The following is a 20,471-nucleotide window of genomic DNA, read 5'->3' as shown; positions in this document are numbered from 1 at the left end:
ATAGCAAGAATAGATCTCTCAGGGTCGAATATGTATAGTAATAAATCATCAGCATATAATGATAACTTATACGACCCTTCCCCATGAGTAATACCCAAAATATTAGGTGATTCACAAATGGCTATAGCTAAAGATTCCAAAAAATGTCAAATAGTAAAGGACTTAAAGGACAGCCTTGCCTTGCAGCACAGAATAACTGAAAAAAAGGAGATGTTTGATTATTGGTAAAGACCGAAGCCAAAGGTTTATAGTACATTAATTTAATCCATGATATAAATTTCGAACTAAAATTAAAATGCTGCAATGTATTAAATAAATATGGCCATTCAACTCTATCAAATGCTTTTTCAGCATCTAAGGAAATGACACATTCTGGTATTTTGGGTGAAGGAGTATAAATAATATTAATTAATTTTCTAATGTTAAAAGATGAGTAGCGGTTTTTAATAAATCCAGTCTGATCTTCAGAAATAATTTGAGGTAATATATTTTCTAATCTAGTGGCCAAAATTTTACTAAAAATCTTAAAATCCGTATTCAGCAAGGATATAGGCCAATAGGATACACATTCAGAGGGGTCTTTATCTTTTTTAAGAATTAAAGAAATAGAGATTGTGGCAATTTACCTGTAGTTAATGCATCTTTAAAAGTTTTACAAAGCCAAGGAGAAAGTACAGAGGAAAAGGATTTTTTAAAATTCTACAGTATAACCATCCGGACCAGGAGCTTTACCGGAATTCATTGAAAAAGTAGCCTTTTTTATTTCAGTTTCCGTAATAGGTGCATCTAGGAATACACTATCCTCTGTTGTTAATTTTGGGATATTCAATTTTCTTAAAAATTCATCTATTATAGAAGAATCCTCAACAAATTCTGATTGATATAAAGAATTATAAAATTCTTGAAAGGCTTTATTTATCTCTTTATGGTCGATCATCAGAGTGCCATCTCATTTACGAATCCTAGTAATTCGTCGTTTAACCGAAGCAGTTTTCAATTGATTAGCCAAAAATTTGCCATACTTATCTCTGTGTACATAAAACTGGGTTCTAGATTTAATTAACTGATTTTCAATCGCAGAGGATAATAACAAACTATGCTCCATTTGAAGTTCAACTCTTTCTTTATAAAGTTCTTTGCTGGGGGTCACTGAATAAATCATATCAATTGCTTTGATTTCATCAAGCAATGTTAATATTTTAGAATTAGTTCGTTTCCTAACTCCAGCAGAGTATGAAATAATCTGTCCAGGAATAAATGCTTTAAAAGTGTCCCATAAAATTCCACTAGAGATCTCTGCTGTAAAATAAAACAAATCAATTTGTTGTTTAATAAAATTAACAAAGTCTAAGTCCTGCAATAAAATAGAGTTGAACCTCCATTAGTAGATGAGTCCATTGTCTTAATAGATAGCTTCAAAGGTGCATGGTGAGAAATGATAATGGAGTCATATTTACAATCAATAACATCTGTAAGTAAATGGTGATCAATAAAAAAGTAATCAATTCTTGAATAATTATGATAAACATGAGAAAAGTATGAAAACTCTTTGTCATTGGGGTGTAAAAAACACCAAAATTTGGAAATTCCAGAATCAATCATAAAGGAATTAATAAGAGAGGCCGATTTATTCGGAAGAGCTTGGGTGGGCTTAGATCTATCCATCGAAGGGCTTAAACAACAGTTAAACTCCCCACCCATTATCAGCATGTAATGATTCAAATTAGGAAAGGATGTAAATAGACACATTAAAAATTCAGGACAATCCGTGTTTGGAGCATAAACATTAACTAGAACAACTTTTTGATTAAAAAGTTTACCAGGAATAAGCAAAAATCTACTTTGTGGGTCTGAAATAGTTTCATAGTGTATAAAGGAGGTTGAAGAATCTATAAAAATTCTCGCCTCTTACTTTGGCTTGGGAATTCGAGTGATACTGTTGGCCTTTCCAAAACCTAAAAAAGGGTTGACTATCCACCTTCCTCACATGAGTCTCTTATACAAAGATAATATTCATTCTGTGGAATACTTTGAATTTTTTTTTGCATTTGATCGGATGATTTAAACCATTAGTATTCCAAGAAACAAAATTAATAATCTTATCCATATTGCCAATATTTATTACAATTAACACAAGGTTTAAAAAAAGATGAACTCATGAATCTGGAAGAGGGAAGTAAGTTCAAGGAGGAACCAGAAGTCATGACACGGCAACCATTTTTGTAGTTTCGAATCAGCCCATGAAGTAAAACTAAGCGTGAACACAGTTGTTTAATGTGGTTTTCTGTACACAAGTATAAAGGAGAGCAAAATAATTATTACTCTGGATCTGTTGCAGCACAAAAACATAAAAGATAAAGAACACAATAATAATAATAAAGCACATTAAATATAAATCTGTAAGATAGATAGATATATATTGATTGGATGTCCATAAAGTGAAGCTAGGCGCTACATAAACTCACTGACAGGAAATAATAAAGTAGTGGAGGAGGAGTTGATCAGCCTTACTGCTTGGGGTAAGTAGCTGATTCTGGGTCTGGGGATTCTGGTGTGGATGCCACGTAAGCTCACTGGAAGTGAGACAAACCTGAGAATTGCAAATCCTTTGATAGTTGCACTCAAGGCAAAGGAAGCTCTGTTCTAGGCTATATTCAAGACAGAATAATCTTTTTAAGATATCAATCACATGATATGAAGTAAATGTAAGAAAGAGACGCTGTGGAAGTGATGAGCCACAATCTTACGGAATGGCATGAGTCGCCAATCGACCTACTCTTGCTTGTTCTAGAAATAATTTTAAAGTCTGCTTAGATAATCTAAAGATTAATTTACCAATGGGGTGTATGAAGGATCCTGGGAGGGGTAGCATTTTCTGGTAAAGGGGTTTGTCATGTCCATTCCGGTACAGCTCACTCACCTTTGATTTCCACCCACCCCTACCCCCCAATAACCCCTGACTCAGCTCTCAACTCCAGTTAACACACACAAAATGCTGGTGGAACACAGCAGGCCAGGCAGCATCTATAAGAAGCATTGTCGACGTTTCGGGCCGAGACCCGAAGGGGCAAAGGGGGGGGAAAGGGGCCACAGTGGTTGACAAAGGAAATCAGAGATTGCATAGCAGTAAAAAAAAGTATGACAGAGCTAAGGTGAGTGGAAGGACAGATGATTGGGAAATTTTTAAGGAACAACAGAACTTAACTAAAAACACAATATGGGGAGAAAAATGAGGTACAAACACAAGCTAGCCAGGAATATAAAGGAAGATAGCAAAAGCTTTTTTTTTTGGTATGTAAAGAGAAAGAAGATAGTTAAGAACAATGTTGGGCCCTTGAAGTATGAATTGGGTGAAATTGTTAAGGGAAACAGAGAAATGGCAGAAGAATTTAACAAGTACTTTAGATCTGTCTTCACTAGGGAAGACACAAGCAATCTCCCAGATGTATGGATGGGCCAAGGACATAGGGTAACAGAGGAAATGAAACAGATTGACATTAGGAAGGAAACGGTGATGAGTTGACTGATGGGACTGAAAGCTGACAAATCCCCAAGTCCAGATGGTCTGCATCCTAGGGTACTAAAGGAGATGGCCCTGGAAAATGTGGATGCATTGGTAATCATTTTCCAATGTTCCTTAGATTCAGGATCAGTTCCTGAAGATTGGAGAATGGCTAATGTTATCCCACTTTTTAAGAAAGGAGTGAGGGAGAAAAGAGAACTATCGTCCTGTCAGCCTAACATCAATAATGGGGAAGATGCTGGAATCCATTAATAAAGATGAAATAGTGGCATATCTAGATAGCAGTGATAGGATTGGGCCGAGCCAGCATGGATTTACCAAGGGCAAATCATGCTTGACTAATCTATTGGAGTTTTTCAAGGATGTAACCAGGAAGTTAGACAAGGGAGATCTAGGGGATGTAGTGTACCTCGATTTTCAGAAGGCATTTGATAAGGTCCAACATAGGAGATTGGTGGGTAAAATCAAAGCTCATGGCATTGGGGGGAAGATATTGACATGGATAGAAAACTGGTTGGCAGATAGAAAGCAAAGGGTAACAGTGAATGGGTGTTTCTCAGAATGGCAGGTGGTGACTAGTGGGGTGCCACAGGGCTTGGTATTGGGACCACAGCTGTTTACGATTTACATAAACGATTTAGATGAAGGCATTGAGAATAACATCAGCAAGTTTGCTGATGATACTAAGCTGGGTGGCAGTGTGACGTGTGATGAGGATGTTAGGAGAATTCAGGGTGACTTGGAGAGGCTGAGTGAGTGGGCAGATACTTGGCAGATGTCATTTAATGTGAATAAGTGTGAGGTTATCCACTTTGGGAGTAAGAACAGGAAGGCAGATTATTATCTGAACGGTGTAGAGTTAGGTAAGGGAGAAATACAAAGAGATCTAGGAGTACTTGTTCATCAGTCACTGAAGGTGAATGAGCAAGTGCAGCAGGCAGTGAAGGCAGCTAATGGAAAGTTGGCCTTTATAAAAAGGGAATTGAGTACAAGAGCAAGGAAATTCTTTTGCATTTGTACAGGGCCCTGGTGAGACCACACCTGGAGTATTGTGTACAGTTTTGGTCTCCAAGGTTAAGGAAGGACATCCTGGCTATAGAGGAAGTGCAGCGTAGATTCATGAGATTAATTCCTGGGATGTCCGGACTGTCTTACGCAGAGAGGTTAGAGAGACTGGGCTTGTGCACGCTGGAATTAAGGAGATTGAGAGGGGATCTGATTGCAACATACAAGATTATTAAGGGATTGGGCAAAATAGAGGCAGGAAATATGTTGCAGTTGCTGGGAGAGTCCAGTACCAGAGGGCATGGTTTGAGAATAAGCGGTAGGTCATTTAGGACAGAGTTAAGGAAAAACCTTCTCCCAGAGTTGTGGGGGGTCTGGAATGCACTGCCTCGGAAGGCAATAGAGGCCAATTCTCTGGATGCTTTCAAGAAGGAGCTAGATAGGTATCTTATGGATAGGGGAATCAAGGGATATGGGGACAAGGCAGGAACCGGGTATTGATAGTAGATGATCAGCCATGATCTCAGAATGGCAGTGCAGGATTGAAGGGCCGAATGGTCTACTTCTGCACCTATTGTTTATTGACCCTTTGTCAGGACTAACTGAAAGGAAAGATAGTAAGAGATTTGAAAGTAGTGGGGGGGGGGGGGGGCCTCCAGTCTTCTCCTATCATTTCGCATTTCCCCTTCCCCCCCCCCCCCCACTACTTTCAAATCTCTTACTACCTTTCCTTTCAGTTAGACCTGATGAAGGGTCTCGGCCCGAAACGTCAACAGCGCTTCTCCTCATAAATGCTGCCTGGCCTGCTGTGTTCCACCAGCATTTTGTGTGTGTTGTTTGAATTTCCAGCATCTGCAGATTTCTTCGTGTTTGCTCAACTCCAGGTAGCTGTTTGCATGTGACATCCAGGTATCCGGTCGCATCCAGGTACTTCGCTTCTACATGCGGGTTAAATCAGGTGAGCGTAGTCGGCAGCCTCATACCCTGGTGAGACAGGGACACGTCTGTCCTAGCATGTGTAGTCAGTGCTGGCAGACTGGGCTGTTGAGATCCAAAGGCCAGGAAGGCTGCTCTGCAACACTTCATGGAGAGCAAAAGGCATGATGAGACACAGAAGAACTCATGGTCATCCACTGCAACAAAGGAAGACCCTAGTTGTGCTACTTGCTCTGTACAGTTATATTGAGTCCAGATGATATCAAAAGCAGAAATACATCAAAATATAACTACATATATTCTAATCAGCATAATATTTGTTCTGTTACAGTGTAAAGTTCATCAACTTTGCCTTTAACTTCCACACTGCTCTTAAGTTCACTTGGTCCTTCTCTGACACCTCTCTCCCCTTTCTTTATCTCACTATCTCCATCCCTGAGACAAACTGTCTACCAGTAACTTTTATAAACCTACTGATTCTCACTGTTGTCTTGATGAAACCTCTTCCCACCCTATCTGCTATAAAAACGCCATTCCCTTTTCACATTTCCTTTGTTTCCTACACATCATTCCAGGACGAGGCTTTTTCCTTCTTCCAAGAACGGGGCTTCCATTTCTCCACCATTGATGGTGCCCTCACCCACATCTCCTCCATTCCCCAGACACCTGTGTTCACTTCATCTTCCCACCGCTTAAACAGGGATAGAGCTCCTCTTGTCTTCACCTACAACCCCATGAAACTCCACATGCAATGCATCATTTTCTGCAACTTCTACCATCAACATGACCCTAGCACCAAACATTTTTTACCTCCACCCACCTCCCCATTCTCCATTTTCCACAGGAATCACTGCTTTAATGATTCCCTTGTCTATTCATCCACCTCCCCCGCCCAAGTAATCTGGCTCCTGGTACTTATCCCTGCAAGGAGCATAAGTGCTACACCTGCCCATTATCTCCCTCCTTAACCTCCATTCAAGGCCCCAGATGCTACTTCCTGGTGAGGCAACACTTCACCTCCGAATGGGTTTGGGTTGTTCACTGGATCCAGTGTTCCTGACGCAGCTTCCTCTTCATAGGTAAGACCTGATGAAGATTGGAGGACAGTTTCATCGACCATCTTCATCCCATCCGCAAAAACAGGATTTCCCAGTGGCCAAACATTTCAATTCCAATCCCCACTCCAAAGTATTGGTCTACAGCTTCCTCTTTTGCCATAATCAGGTCTCTCTCATGATGGAGAAGCAACACAATATACACTGTCTAGGCAGCCGCCAACCTACGAACATCGATGTTTCCAAGTTCCAGTAATTTTGTTATCCCTTCTCTTTCCCTCCTCTTCAATCCTCCCACCTTTTCTCAATTGCCTATTCCTTCCCCCGATGCGTCTCCTCCTTCTCGCACAGTTCACTCTCCTCTCTTAGTCTTCTTCTCCAGCACTTTATTTTTTCCACCCATCACCTCCCAGCTTCTTACTTCATTCCTCCCACTCCACTTACCTGGCTTCACCAATCACCATCTATATTGTCCTCCTTCCCCTTCCCTTCCCCCCCCCCCACCTTCTTATTGTGTCACGTTCCCTTTTCTTTTCCAGACCTGACAGTCTCAGCCCAAAACATTGATTGGTTATTCATTTTCATAGATGCTGTCTGACTTGCCAAGCTCCTGCAGCATTTGTGTGTTGCTCTGAGTTTCCAATATCAGCAGAATCCCTTGTGTTTATTAAAAATATTGAGCTTGTTCCATCATGCAGTTAGATTTTGATCCACCAAAAAAATATCGAAACATGTGTCATTTGCGTCAACATCTGACATCAACTGGGGGCAGCCCACAAGTGTTGCCGTGCTCCCAGCACCAACATAGTATGCCCAAAAATAAGAAACCTTATTCTGAATGGAATTTATGCTTACAAATAATAAACCTGATTCTGATAATAAAGTATGCCGATAAATACTATTTCTGATTTTAACAATGGCATAAAACATGCCCTTCTGCCCACCAGGTCTGTGCTGATCATCAACCACAGGTTTACGCCAATTCTTCAGTAATCCCATTTTTTATCCTCCCAACATCCTTAACAACATCCACCAGATTCGACCACTCACCTGCATACTCAGGGGGAGTTTACAGAGGTCAATTAACTTATCAACATGCAAGGTCTTTGCAATATGAAAGGAAACTGGAAAGCCTGGAGAAAACCCACACAGTATCAAGGGGAATATGCAAATTCCAAGAGCAGGGAGCACCTAAGGATTGTATGCAAGGTCTCTGGCACTATAAAGCAGAGATAGGTTATAGCAGAGAGTAGTGGTGAAGGGGTATTCTATCTGAAGGTCTGTGACAAGTAGTCTACTCTAAGGATTAGCGCTGGAACCTTTGCTTATTTTTTAATTTATAAATATATAAAATTAGTAAATATTTACATACAGTCAGCCTTCCTTATCAGCGGGGGAGTGGTTCCGAGACCCCCCGCTACCCCCCGATACCAGAAAACGTGGATGCTCAAGTCCCTTATTTAACCTGTCCCAGTGCAGTGATCTTTCGGACCCAGTGGAACCCCGGACTTTATTTAACATGTCTCAGTGCAGTGGACATTAGGACCTGGTGGCGCAGCTCTGAATCCACAGTGTTTCTGTTCATGAAAATAATCACAATCACGATTGAAAATAAGGTGAAAGTAAGGTGGAAGTAATAAAATGATCGGAAAGAGGTGAAACGCCATCGGTCATTGGAAAAGCATTAGGCTACAGTCGGTCAACAATCAGAATAATTTTAATGGAGCTCGTGGAAGGCCCTGCCCCGATGAAAGCTACAATTATTACTAAGCAACACAATGCTTTAATTATTGAAATACGTATGTTTCTTAAGTGTTTTATATGCAAAGAAAGGTAAAATATGTACTATATATTAAGAAAAACATTTGACTAACTGACGCTAAATAACACCAGATGTACCTGTACCGACTTCAAATCCGACTTAAAGACGGACTCAGGATTGGAACTCATTCATAATCCTGGGACTGCCTGTACTTTTAAGTCATTTCTAGACTACTTATAATACCTAATACAATGTAAATGCTATGTAAATAGCTATTATACTGTATTGTTTAGGGAATAATGACAAGAAAAAAAGTCTGTACATGCTCAAACGAGTGCCGGAGAGAAATTCTGGGTTTTCCCGATACGCGGTTGGTTGAATCCGTGGATAAGGAGGGCCGACTGTATACAGCGGATTCTAGTTAATTGAAACGCATCAGAATGAGTATATTTTTCTCCAATTAGCCTTGTTTCATGGAAATAATTAAAAAGGTATAAAAAAGACAAACTACCATTCAACTGGGTAACAAATTATGTATTTAAATGAAATACAGAATAAATTAGAACACTACCAATAATACCACAGTACTATAAAACTGTGTATTAGTTCCTTATATCGACACAGGAATACATCCTCTGTCTTGTTTTTTTTTGCCTCATTCTTTTGACTGACCGTAAATAAAACAAATACAGCGCAGACACTGAATTCAGATAATGGACAGCCTTTATACAATGTCTTTGATGACTGTATCTGCCAAATCTTCATTTTAAAATTTAAGATGGTTATCTTTACCTTCAAATTCTTTGAATCTCCTAACTTATTGAAGTAGTAGCTTCTTTTTCATTCCCTCCCGGTCGTTTCTGGCATCTCCAAACCTGAATGCTTGAAGCAGCAATGAGCAAAACAGTTTTGAATTGTCTTACTGCTTATTACTCACCAACTATCATTGACAAAAATCACTCCTTTCTGAACACAAATACTAGCAAATGACACTAATTAAAAACTGTTCACTTATCGCATAGTGTCAAACAACCACACAAGCACATGCAACTGATGCTTGTTAAAAACTTTTCGGCAAGTCTCTGGCCCAATTAAGCACACAGCATCCCAAATAAACAAAGGGAATGCTGGCCATTTTCTCCAATTGTTCCATGTTCTTAAAGAGTTGTCCCAAATAAATGTTTGCCCAATTAACCAGAATACCCAGAATTTAATATATGTACAGCACTGTGCAAAAGTCTTAGGTATATATATATAGCTAGGGTGCCTAAGGCCTTTGCACAGTACTGTATTTGTAAAAGTGAGTCTGTCAATCTGGCAGGAGCCAAGGATGTTGGGAATGGCTTGGGTGAAGCACCATGGGAGGGTTGGGGGACAGGTGGCAGAGAAGGAATGCCAGGAACAGGGTGTGGCACAGGTACAGGCATGCCTAGCCGAGACACCAGGCAAGGTAAGTTAATTCCAAACAACTCGTTTAATGATCGTTACAAAATGTCATTCTGGTGCTTCCCGCTCCCCACTCACTCACTTTCCCCTTTACCCAACCATGATTCTCCTCTCCTTGCCCCTTCTGACTCTCAGTCCACAATAGAGACCCATATCAGAATCATATAATGTGTTTTTTTAAAACGTGGCAGCAGTCGAGTGCAATACATAAAATTACTACAGTACTCGGAAAAAGTCTTAGGCACTCTAACTATATATATTCAGAATCAGAATCAGACTTTAATCGCCAAGTACCTGTGCAAATACAAGGAATTTACTTCCGGCAGATGTTGTCTCTCTGCTCATAACAATAATAATGATAAATATAAAAGAAAATATAGATTATACATACAAGTAGTGCAATCCAAGTAATAGTTAGCCAACAGTTAACCGGCAGCTAACTGTTCAGCAAAGCGACCGCAGTAGGGAAAAAACTTCTCCAGTGCCTATTAGTCTTAGTCTGGAGGGATCTGAAGCGCCTACCAGACGGAAGCAGTTCAAACAGTCCATGCGCAGGATGGAAGGAGTCCTTTATGATGTTCCCCGCCCTCTTCTTCAACCTGGAAGAGTACAGGTCCACAATAGAGGGCAGGGAGGCTCCAATGATGCGCTCGGCAGTCCTCACTGTGCGCTGTAGTCTGGTTCTATCCTGCTTGGTGGCGGCTCCAAACCACACAGTGATGGAGGTGCACAGGGCAGACTCAATGACTGCAGTATAGCTAAGACTTTTGCACAGTCCTGTATACTTATTTATTAATAATTTGGATGAAAATCAGTGGAGTTGTGAATAGCAAGGCGAGATTTCAAAGGCTACAACAGGATACAAATCAGTTTGAAAGTTAGGCGTAGATTTGGTAGACAATGGTAAAGAGAGACAAATGTGAAGGGTTGCATTTTGGGAGGTCAAATGCAGTAAATGACAGCACCCACAGGAGCACTGTTGTAGAGTGAAATCTGGGGATGCAAGGTCATAGCTCCTGGAGAGTGGGAACACAATTGGATAGAGTATAAAGCAGGCATATGCATGCTTGCCATCACTGGTCAGGGCATTTAGTATAAAAACTGGTAAGTCATATTGCAGCTGTACAAAATTTTTGTTAGGCACATTTGGAGTATCATGTGGATTCCTAGTCATCAAGTATCAGGAAAAATGTGGATGCTTTGGAGGTGGTACAGAAAAAGATCACCAGGATGTTGCCTGGGCTAGAGAGAGCATGGACAAACCACAGAACATTACAGCACAGAAACAGGCCTTTTGGCCCTTCTTGGATGTGCCAAACCATTTTTCTGCCGAGACCCACTGACCTGCACCTGGGCCATATCCCTCCATACCCCTCTCATCCGTGTACCTGTCCAAGTTTTTCTTAAACGTTAACAGTGAGCCCGCATTTACCACTTCACCTGGAGCTCATTCCACACTCCCACCACTCTGCGTGAAGAAGCCCCCCCTTTTAAACTTTTCCCCCTTCACCCTTAACCTATGTCCTCTTGTTTTTAACCCTAGCCTCAGTGGAAAAAGCCTGCTTGCATTCAGTCGATCTATACCCATCATAACTTTATATACCTCTATCAAGTCCCCCCCTCATTTTTCTACGCTCCAGGGAATAAAGTCCTATTCAACCTTTCTCTGTAACTCAGTTTCTCAAGTCCCGGCATCATCCTTGTAAACCTTCTCTGCACTCTTCAACCTTATTAATATCCTTCCTGTAATTTGACCAAAACTGCACACAATACTCCAAACTCAACCTCACCAATGCCTTATACAACCTCACCATAACATTCCAACTCTTATACTCAATACTTTGATTTATAAAGGCCAATGTACCAAAAGCTCTCATTATGACCCTATCTACCTGTGGCGGCACTTTTAGGGAATTTTGTATCTGTATTCTCAGATCCCTCTGTTCTACTGAACTCCTCAGTGCCCTACCATGTACCTTGTGTGTTCTACCTTGGTTTTTCCTTCCAAAGTGCAATTCCTCACACTTGTCTGTATTACACTTGTCTGCCATTTTTCAGCCCATTTTTCCAGATGGTCCAAATCCCTCTGCAAGCTTTGAAAACCTTCCTCACTGTCCACTACACCTCCAATCTTTGAATCATCAGCAAATTTGCTGATACAATTTACCACATTATCATCCAGGTCATTGATATAGATGACAAATAACAATGGACCCAGCATTGATCCCTGTGGCACACCACTAGTCACAGGTCCTCCACTCAGAGAAGCAATCCTCCACTACCACTCTCTGGCTTCTCCAGTGAGCCAATGTCTAACCCAATTTACTATCTCACCATGTACATCTAGCGACTGAATCTTCCTAACTAACCTCCCATGCAGGACCTTGTCAAAGGCCTTACTGAAGTCCAGGTAGACAACATCTACTGCCTTTCCTTCATCCACTTTCCTGGTAACCTCCTCAAAAAACTCTAATAGATTTGTTAAACATGACCTACCACGCACAAAGCCATGCTGACTCTCCCTCTATCTAAATACGTGTAGATCCTATCTCTTAGTACACCTTCCAATAATTTACCTACTACCGACGTCAAACTTATCAGCCTATAATTTCCCAAATTGCTTTCAGAGCCTTTATTAAACAACAAAATAACATGAGCTATCTTTCAATCCTCTGGCACCTCACCCGTAGATACTGACATTTTAAATATATCTGCCAGGGCCCCTGCAATTTCAACACTAGTCTCCTTCAAGGTTCGAAGGAATACCCTGTCAGGTCCTGAGGATTTATCTACTCTGATTTGCCTCAAGATAGCAAGCACCTCCTCCTCTAATCTGTAAAGGTTCCATGACCTCACTACTTGTTTGCCTTATTTCCATTGACTCCATGCCAGTTTCCTTAGTAAATACAGACGCAAAGAAACCCATTCAACATTTCTTCCATTTCTTTTGGTTCCATACAGAGCCAACCACTCTGCTCTTCAAGAGGACCAATTTTATCCCTTACTATCTTACTAGTAAGGTATAAAACTTGAATTGTTTCCTCAGGAATCTCAAAGGGAGAAAACTTAAAGAACATTTGTGAGGCAAGGTTGTTTGTCTTCAATTTATACACACACTGTAAGTGCCTTTTGCTGCCAGTGAAGGTGGTCAAAGCAGATAAAATAGCAATGTTTAAAAGACATTTAAACAGACATAAATACAGGCTGGGAACAGAGGGATACAAACCATGTGAAGGCAGAGTAGATTAGTTTGATTTGATATCGTGATTGCCACAGGTCAAGAGGCCTATTTCACTGCTGCACCTTCCTGGATATTTACGTTTCTACTGATTGCACCACTGTGCCACCCATAAAAATGTTACCGTGCAATCTTTCAGCAAATCCCTTTTTCCTGGATAGAGAGAAAGGTTAGGAGCACTCTAAAATCTGATCTACACCTGACCAAACTGTTCCTATAGTCTAATTAATCCTGGTAACACAAAGCTGGTCATGGAAAGCTGCAGCTGTTTTTTTATCTGTTTCCTTTAGATCTTAAGTGCTCCAAGTTCTAAATACACGTCTCTCAGTGAGAATAATACAAAAGAAATATTAGTTTGATTCACTCACAGGCTTAGAGGTCTGTTTGGGATTATCAAATTTATCATTTCATTTTAGCTGTCATTGCAAATAACAAGAACAGAGAAATAGAAGTAGCTGTCTCAAACCAGACACCAAAAATATTACAAACCAAAAATCCCTCATAGCCAAGTTTAAATTTTACTTTAGATAATATGCAGCATTTCATAAGGTAAGCCAAAGAAAGATTGGAAAGTTCACTTAAACTTAACTGTTTCACTTCAATCACTTCAGTAACAATCAATAACTTCAAATCTCCTCCTGATCTAATATAAATATTTGTTTTGCATTCAATCACACTTCGGTTTCAAATATCACCTTCTGCAATCTCTCAAAATACAAAATGAATAAAAAAGAAATACTGTGAGCCTAAAACTATTATCTACTGTTCCAAACACAAATTTCTCTTCTGGCCACCACAATATCCTTTACCCCAGATAAAGTCAAAGACTGAATCACAATGCTCGCAAAGCTGTGTCCTATCTGACCCATGCAGAATTTTTTGTCCCCCATTTCCACTTCAGCACAATTGTTTAACTTTGACTCAGCTGTGTTTAATTTACCTCAACAATTAAACATTAACACAATATTGCAGGGTCTTTCTCATTCTATTTTCAATAAACATGAAACCATCAGAACTGCTGATTGACTGGTCCTATCTTTCAGGAAGTCTGATTGACTTGTATCCAGAGCTAGCTGACATACACTGGCTCATATATGAACAACCCCTGGATTACACAATTGTTTCCAAGTCTTCCTCTAATCCAAATCTCTAATCCATTCCAATGTCATGACCCTCAATGTTGTTTCAGGTGCTGCTTCTTGGATATTAGACTATATGACATAAGAGCAGAATTAGGCCATTCAGCTCATCAAGTCTGCTCCATCATTCCATCATGGTTGATTTATTATCCCTCTCAATCCTATTCTCCTGTCTCCTCCCTGTAACCTTTGATGGCCTTACTAATCAAATAACTAATAACCTCCACTTTAAATATATCCAATGACTTGGCCTCCACAGCCACCTGTGGCAATAAATTCCACAGATTCACTACTCTCTCATTAAAGAAATTATCTCTGTCAAAATGGATGCCCTCTGTTCTGATACTGCGCCCCTGGGTCCAAGGCTCCCTCACTGTGGAAAGCATCCTCTCCACATCCACCTTTCAACATTTGTTAGGTTTTAATAAGATCATCCCAGCCCCCCCCCAACCCCCCCCCCCAATCATTCTTATCAAACTCCTGTGAGTAGAGGCCCAGAGTCATCAATGCTCCTCATACATTAACTCTTTCATTCTCATGAACCTCCTCTGGACCCTCTCCAATGCCAGCAAATCTTTTCTTAGATAAGAGGCCCAAAACTGCTCACAATACTCCAAGTGAGGTCTGACCAGTGCCTTATAAAGCCTCAACATTACATCCTTGCTTTTATATTCTAGTCCTCTTGAAATTAATACTAACATTGCATTTGTCTTCCTTACCACCGATTCAACCTGCAAATTAGAGAATCCTGCACAAGAACTCCCAAGTCCCTCTTTACCTCTGAATTTTCTCCCCCTTTAAAATATAGTTAAAGCCTTCATTCAGTGCATGACCATAGACTTCACTGCATATTTCATCTGCCAGTTCTTTGCTCATTCTAAAATCCTTCTACAGATCCCCTGCTTTGTCAACATTATTTGCCCCTCTACTTGTCTTTATATCATCATCAAACAAGGCCACAAATCCATCAATTCCATATCAAAGTCATTGAAGCTGGAGAAATAATAACAGGGGACAAGGAGATGGCAGAGAACTATAATAGTATTTTGCATCAGTCTTCACTGTGGAAGACACAAGCAGTGTGCCAGATATTGAATGATGCAAGGGAAGAGAAGTAGGTGCAGTTACTATTACAAGGGAGAAGGTGCTCAAAAAGCTGAATGACCCAAGGGCACATAAGTCACCTGGACCTGATGAATTGCATCCCTTAATGGTTGGAAAGGAGTCAATTGTTAAGGATGAGGTTATGGAGTACTTAGTGACACAGGACAAGATAGGATAAAGTCAGCATGGTTTCCTAAAGGGAAAATCTTACCTGGCAAACCTGCTGGAATTCTTAGAGATTATATGTAGGATAGATGAAGCGCTGCAGTGGATATTGTATATTTGGACTTTCAGATACAGATGACAAACAACAATGGACCCGGCACTGATCCCTACGGCAGACCACTAGTCACAGGCCTCCAGTCAGAGATGTACTACCACTACATCTACTACCACTCTCTGGCTTCTCCTACAAAGCCAATGTCTAATCCAATTTACTACCTCATCTTGAATGCCGAGTTACTGACCCTTCTTGACCAAATTCCCATGCAGGACCTTGTCAAAAGCCTTGCTGAAGTCCATGTAGACAAAATCCACTGCCTTGCCTTCATCCACTTTCCTGGTAACTTCTGCAAAAAAACTCTAAGATTGGTTAGACATGACCTAACACAGACACAAATCTGGTTCATTACACAAGATCCAGTCCAGAATTGCTTCACCCTTGAGGTCTCAAGCACAAGCTGCTCTAAAAAGCCACCTCAAAGACATTCTAGAAATTCCATCTCTTGGGAACCAGCGTCAACCTGATTTTCCCAGTCTATCTGCATATTAAATACCTCATGACTATTGTAAAATTGCCCTTTTGTCAGGCATTCTCTATCTCCTGTTGTAATTTGTACGCCACATCGTGGCTTCTGTTAAGAACTCTGTATACAACTCCCATCAGGGTCTTTTTACCCTTGTAGTTTCTTAACTCTACCCACAAGGACTGTACATCTTCTAATCCTATGTCATCTCTTTCTAAGGATTTGATCTCATTTTTTTTGCCAGCAGAAGCACCCCATCCACTCTGCCAGTGTGTCTGTTCTTACAATACAAGGTGTATTCTTAGATGTTGAGCACCTAACTATGATCTTCTTTCAGCCTTGACTCAATGATGATATCATACCTGACGATCTCTAACTGCATAAGGTCATGTACCTTATTCTGTACACTGCATGCATTCGAATATAACTCCTGCAGTATGGTATTCACTCTTTTTGATTTTGCTCCTTTGTTACACTTCAACTCGTTCCACTAGTTGCAGTTTTTCCCTATCATCTCCCAGTATTTCTCACAGCCTCACTACACACTGCATCTACTTGCATACCAACTACCCCATCCTCAGTTGTAACACACCAGTTCAAAATCCCCTCGAATCTGTTAAAACCTTCCTCAACAGCTCCAGCAAACCTGTCCATAAGGATATTAGTCCTCCTCGGGTTCAGGTTCAACCCACCCTTTTTATACAGTCATACCTTCCCCAGAAGAGATCCCAATGATACAGAAACATGAAGCCCTGCCCAGTGCACCAGTTCCTCAGCCACGCATTCACCTGCCAATCATCTGGCACGAGGCACAGGCAGCAATCCAGAGATTGCTCGCCTGGATATTCTGATTTTCAGCTTTCTACCAAACTCCCTATAATCTCTCTTCAGGGCCTCCTCCCTTATCCTTTCAATGTTGTTGGTACCAATATGTACCACAGCTTCCAGCTGCTCACCCTCCCCCTTTAGAATGCTGTGGACCCAATCTGAGAAATTTTCCCTGACCCTGCTACCTGGAAGTCAACATGCCATCTGAATATCATGTCCATTGATTCTCTGGTCTGCTCCTCTAACTATGGAATCCTAAACCACTCCTGCAATCTTCTTCTCACACCTCCCTTTCTTAGCCACAGAGCCAGACTCAGTGCCAGTGACCTGACCACTGTGGTTTTCCTCTGCTACGTTCTCTCTTCCTACCAGTATCCAAAGCGGTATGATTGGTGTAACTACATTCCTGTAAGTCCTGTCGATCAAACCCTAGGTCATCCAATTCTTGCTCCAATTCCTTAACACAGTCTGTAAGAAGATGTAGCTGGATGCACTTCTTGCAGTTGTGGTCATCAGGGACACTGAGGGTCTCTCTAACCTTCCCACAAACCTCAAGAGAAGCATTCCACTATCCTGCCTGGCATCTCCACTGCTTGAACTGTGCAATAAGAAAAAAAGAATTTAACAAACAAAATTTTTTTTTTAAATAAATTGACCTACAGCCTTCACCTCTCCTGACTAAGGCCACTCCGAGCCATAACCTTTTACTGTTTCATCAATGATCCTACCCACATCAAACAAGCTGGACAACTCCCACTTAATTTCTTTTTAAAACACTGCTTAAGACATAAAGGGGAGAATATATAAGCTGCAGATGCAAGAACTTGCAGATTGGTCAATAATTAAGGAGCACAGATTTAAATCAATAGGTAGAAGGCTTAAAGAAGAGACACATTAAGATCATTTCACTTAATGAGTCATTTGTGCCTGAAACTCACTGTCAGGTGTTCCCAACCCTTTTTATGGCACAGACCCCTACCATTAAGTGAAGGATCCATGGACCCCAGGTTACAAACCCCTGCACTACCCTCAAGGGGAGATGAAGGTACAAACCATCAACCTATTTATAAAACACACAAAAAGACATAAAGTGCAGGGCCACTCACCGAGAGCTGATAAGTAGGATTAGTTTAAAAGTTGATTTTCAACAGCACAGTCACAATGACCCAAATAGTCTCTTTTTGTGATGCAAATTTCTTATTGCAAAATGCACCTTCACCTTCTTTAACCAAGAGTTTGGTCAATTCTTCACATGGCTGTGTCAAATTTTATTTCATTATACTCCTTTGATGACACTTTATTCATAACATATATCATATATAGACCTTTGTCGTGCCTTTATAAGGTATTGGTCAGACCACATTTGGAGTATTGTGAGCAGTTTTGGACCCCTAATTTAAGAAATTATGTGCTGTCATTGTAGAGGGTCCAGAGAAGTTATACGTGGATTATCTCAGAAATTAAAGAGCTAATGTATGAAAAGCATTTGATGGCTCTGGGAGAGTAATCACTGAGTTTTATTAGAATAAGGATTATTTCATTGGAACTTCCCAAATAGTGAAAAGCCTAGATACAGTGAAGGTGGAAAGGATGTATCTATTAGTGGGAAAGTCTTGGTCCAGAGGGTACAGCCTCAGAATACAGTGGTGTCCCTTTAGAACATTTCTTCGGCTAGAGTGCAGTGAATCTGTCGAGTTAGTTGTCAAAGACAGCTACGGAGGCCAATCACTGGATATATTTAAAGTAGAGGTTGATATGTTTTTGATTAATAAGAGCATTAAAGGTTGTAGGGCGAAAACAGGAGAACAGAGTTGAGAGGGATAATAAGTCAGTCTGATCGAAAGGCCGAAGCAGGCTCAATGGGCCAAATGGCCTAATTCTTCTCCTATGCATTACAATCCACAGGCAAACTACAGGTGGGAAAATACATGTCTTCTCGACACATCTACATTGTTACAGAGTAAAGACAAACACGACCTATAAGGTGCTTGAATCTGGAGTTAAAAACAAAAATACTGTAGCATCTCAGCAGGCCAGGCAGCATCTGTGCATGGAAATAGACAGCCAACATTTCAGTCTGAAATCCTGAAGGGTCACAAACTAAAATGTTGGCTGTCCATTTCTCTCCACAAATGCTACCCGACCCACACAGTGCCTCCAGCATCTTGTTTTTCCTCGACAAATAACAATAATTTGATAATGAATGAACGCCAAGGTACAGTTGACAACTCGCCCGCTCTTTTTTGAAAGTGTTTTCAAACTATTTTATATCAATCTCAGAGTACATATCCTATCTATAGTATCGAGTCAGAGTCACGAGTCTTCAACGCTGGAAGGAAATCCCCATCCACTGATTCTTGAACTCCCACAACCATAGTTACTATTACATGAAAGGCACTCAGCTGTAAACTATTGTCATTTTAAGGAACACGCAAAAAGTGCAGATGGGAACGTAAGAGCAAAGATGTTAATATAACAAAGTCTAAACAAAGTCTGTTCGACAGAAAAGGTGGCAAAAAAAATAGTTAAAACAGGTGATCGATCTGAAATGCTGAATTCCTTTCCGTTTATGCCGACTGACTTACTATTTGCCACGTTTTCTAGATCAGATTTAAATCTGTTTTGTTTTCGCAAGGATATAACAGGACAGGTGATGAAAAGTTTGAAAAAGGTACATTCAAGGAATACTGTAATAACAGAAGTGTAATAAATTTAAGCTAAACATCTGTCAATAGCTTATTAACGTCCTGCCGGTTGGCAAATGTACCGGGTTGTGTCTTGTTTTTAATTACCACCCAAGTGTCTTAGATGTTAGGAAGTTTTGTTGTCCTGCCCTCTCTAACTGAGACCTCTGGCACGGGTCCAGAACATTCTGCGGGTCGTTTACCTCAGGTTCATTGGTCTCAGCCGCACCGCCACCTTCACCGAGGCCATGATTCATCACTTCCGCCTTTTATGGTACCTTCGCCGAAAGCTTGTTTGTTTACAACCGTCGGCTCGTGGTGCGATGAACGCTCTCGCCTCCGCCCGAGCTCTCCACGGGCATTTAAAACTTTCCTCACAACTCGGGCCGCTGTCACCATCACCGTGGTGTCATTGTCAACACCACCAATTGTATCAAAATCACAGTGGATCGCCTACCGAGCCCTCCGAGGCTCAAAACACTGCCGCACGCTCCCGCCCACTCTCCTTCTATTGGATCGTGCGGGGGTGTTTGACGGGAGAAGCGACCATTGAGATCTATTCTGCCCGGGGTGGGGTGGGGCGGGGGCGCAGCATTTTTGTGTACCGCCCCCTCTTCCTCCGGAGAAGTCCGCTGCTGAATGTGGGCAGCGAATGTCAGGGCGGTTGGGGGGTATTGGCGCTGTTGTCGGTCTGTGGTTATAGTTTTAAAATTGCCTAGGAGGAGTTAGAGCCGTTAGATGACGTAAAGTACTGAGTTTCTAAAGGAACGCAAACTTTGTACTAAGTTTATAAAGAACTGTTGCAGATTATTTTTGCTAAGAAAAAATACGGCATCCAGTCTGCCCCGAATGCAAACACGAGAAAATACAGTATGCAGATCTTGGAAGTCCAAGCAACACAGCAGGTCAGGCATCATCTATGAAAAATGAGTAAACAACCGACGTGTTGGGCCTGAGAGGTTGCCTGACTTGCTGTGTTCTTCCAGCATTTTGTGTGTGCTGCCC

At 41.1% G+C, this 20,471-nt stretch overlaps 1 protein-coding gene across 2 annotated transcripts in view; it reads right to left on the bottom strand.

The window, feature by feature from the left end:
* Nucleotides 1-19,942, bottom strand: part of kif16ba (kinesin family member 16Ba) — a 171,928-nt gene extending 151,986 nt beyond the window's left edge. For both annotated transcript variants that reach the window (XM_059986193.1, XM_059986194.1), the window contains exon 1: nucleotides 19,670-19,942. In XM_059986193.1, coding sequence (XP_059842176.1) covers nucleotides 19,670-19,716 — 47 coding nt within the window. In that variant the 5' untranslated portion in view covers nucleotides 19,717-19,942. The remainder of the gene's footprint in view (nucleotides 1-19,669) is intronic.
* Between the last annotated feature and the right edge of the window lie 529 nt (nucleotides 19,943-20,471).

This window comes from Hypanus sabinus, chromosome 12 (genome assembly GCF_030144855.1).
Source record: "Hypanus sabinus isolate sHypSab1 chromosome 12, sHypSab1.hap1, whole genome shotgun sequence".
Classification (NCBI taxonomy): Eukaryota; Metazoa; Chordata; class Chondrichthyes; order Myliobatiformes; family Dasyatidae; genus Hypanus; species Hypanus sabinus.
Note: the sequence above shows the minus strand (reverse complement) of the source record. Positions and strands in the feature narration are given on the sequence as shown.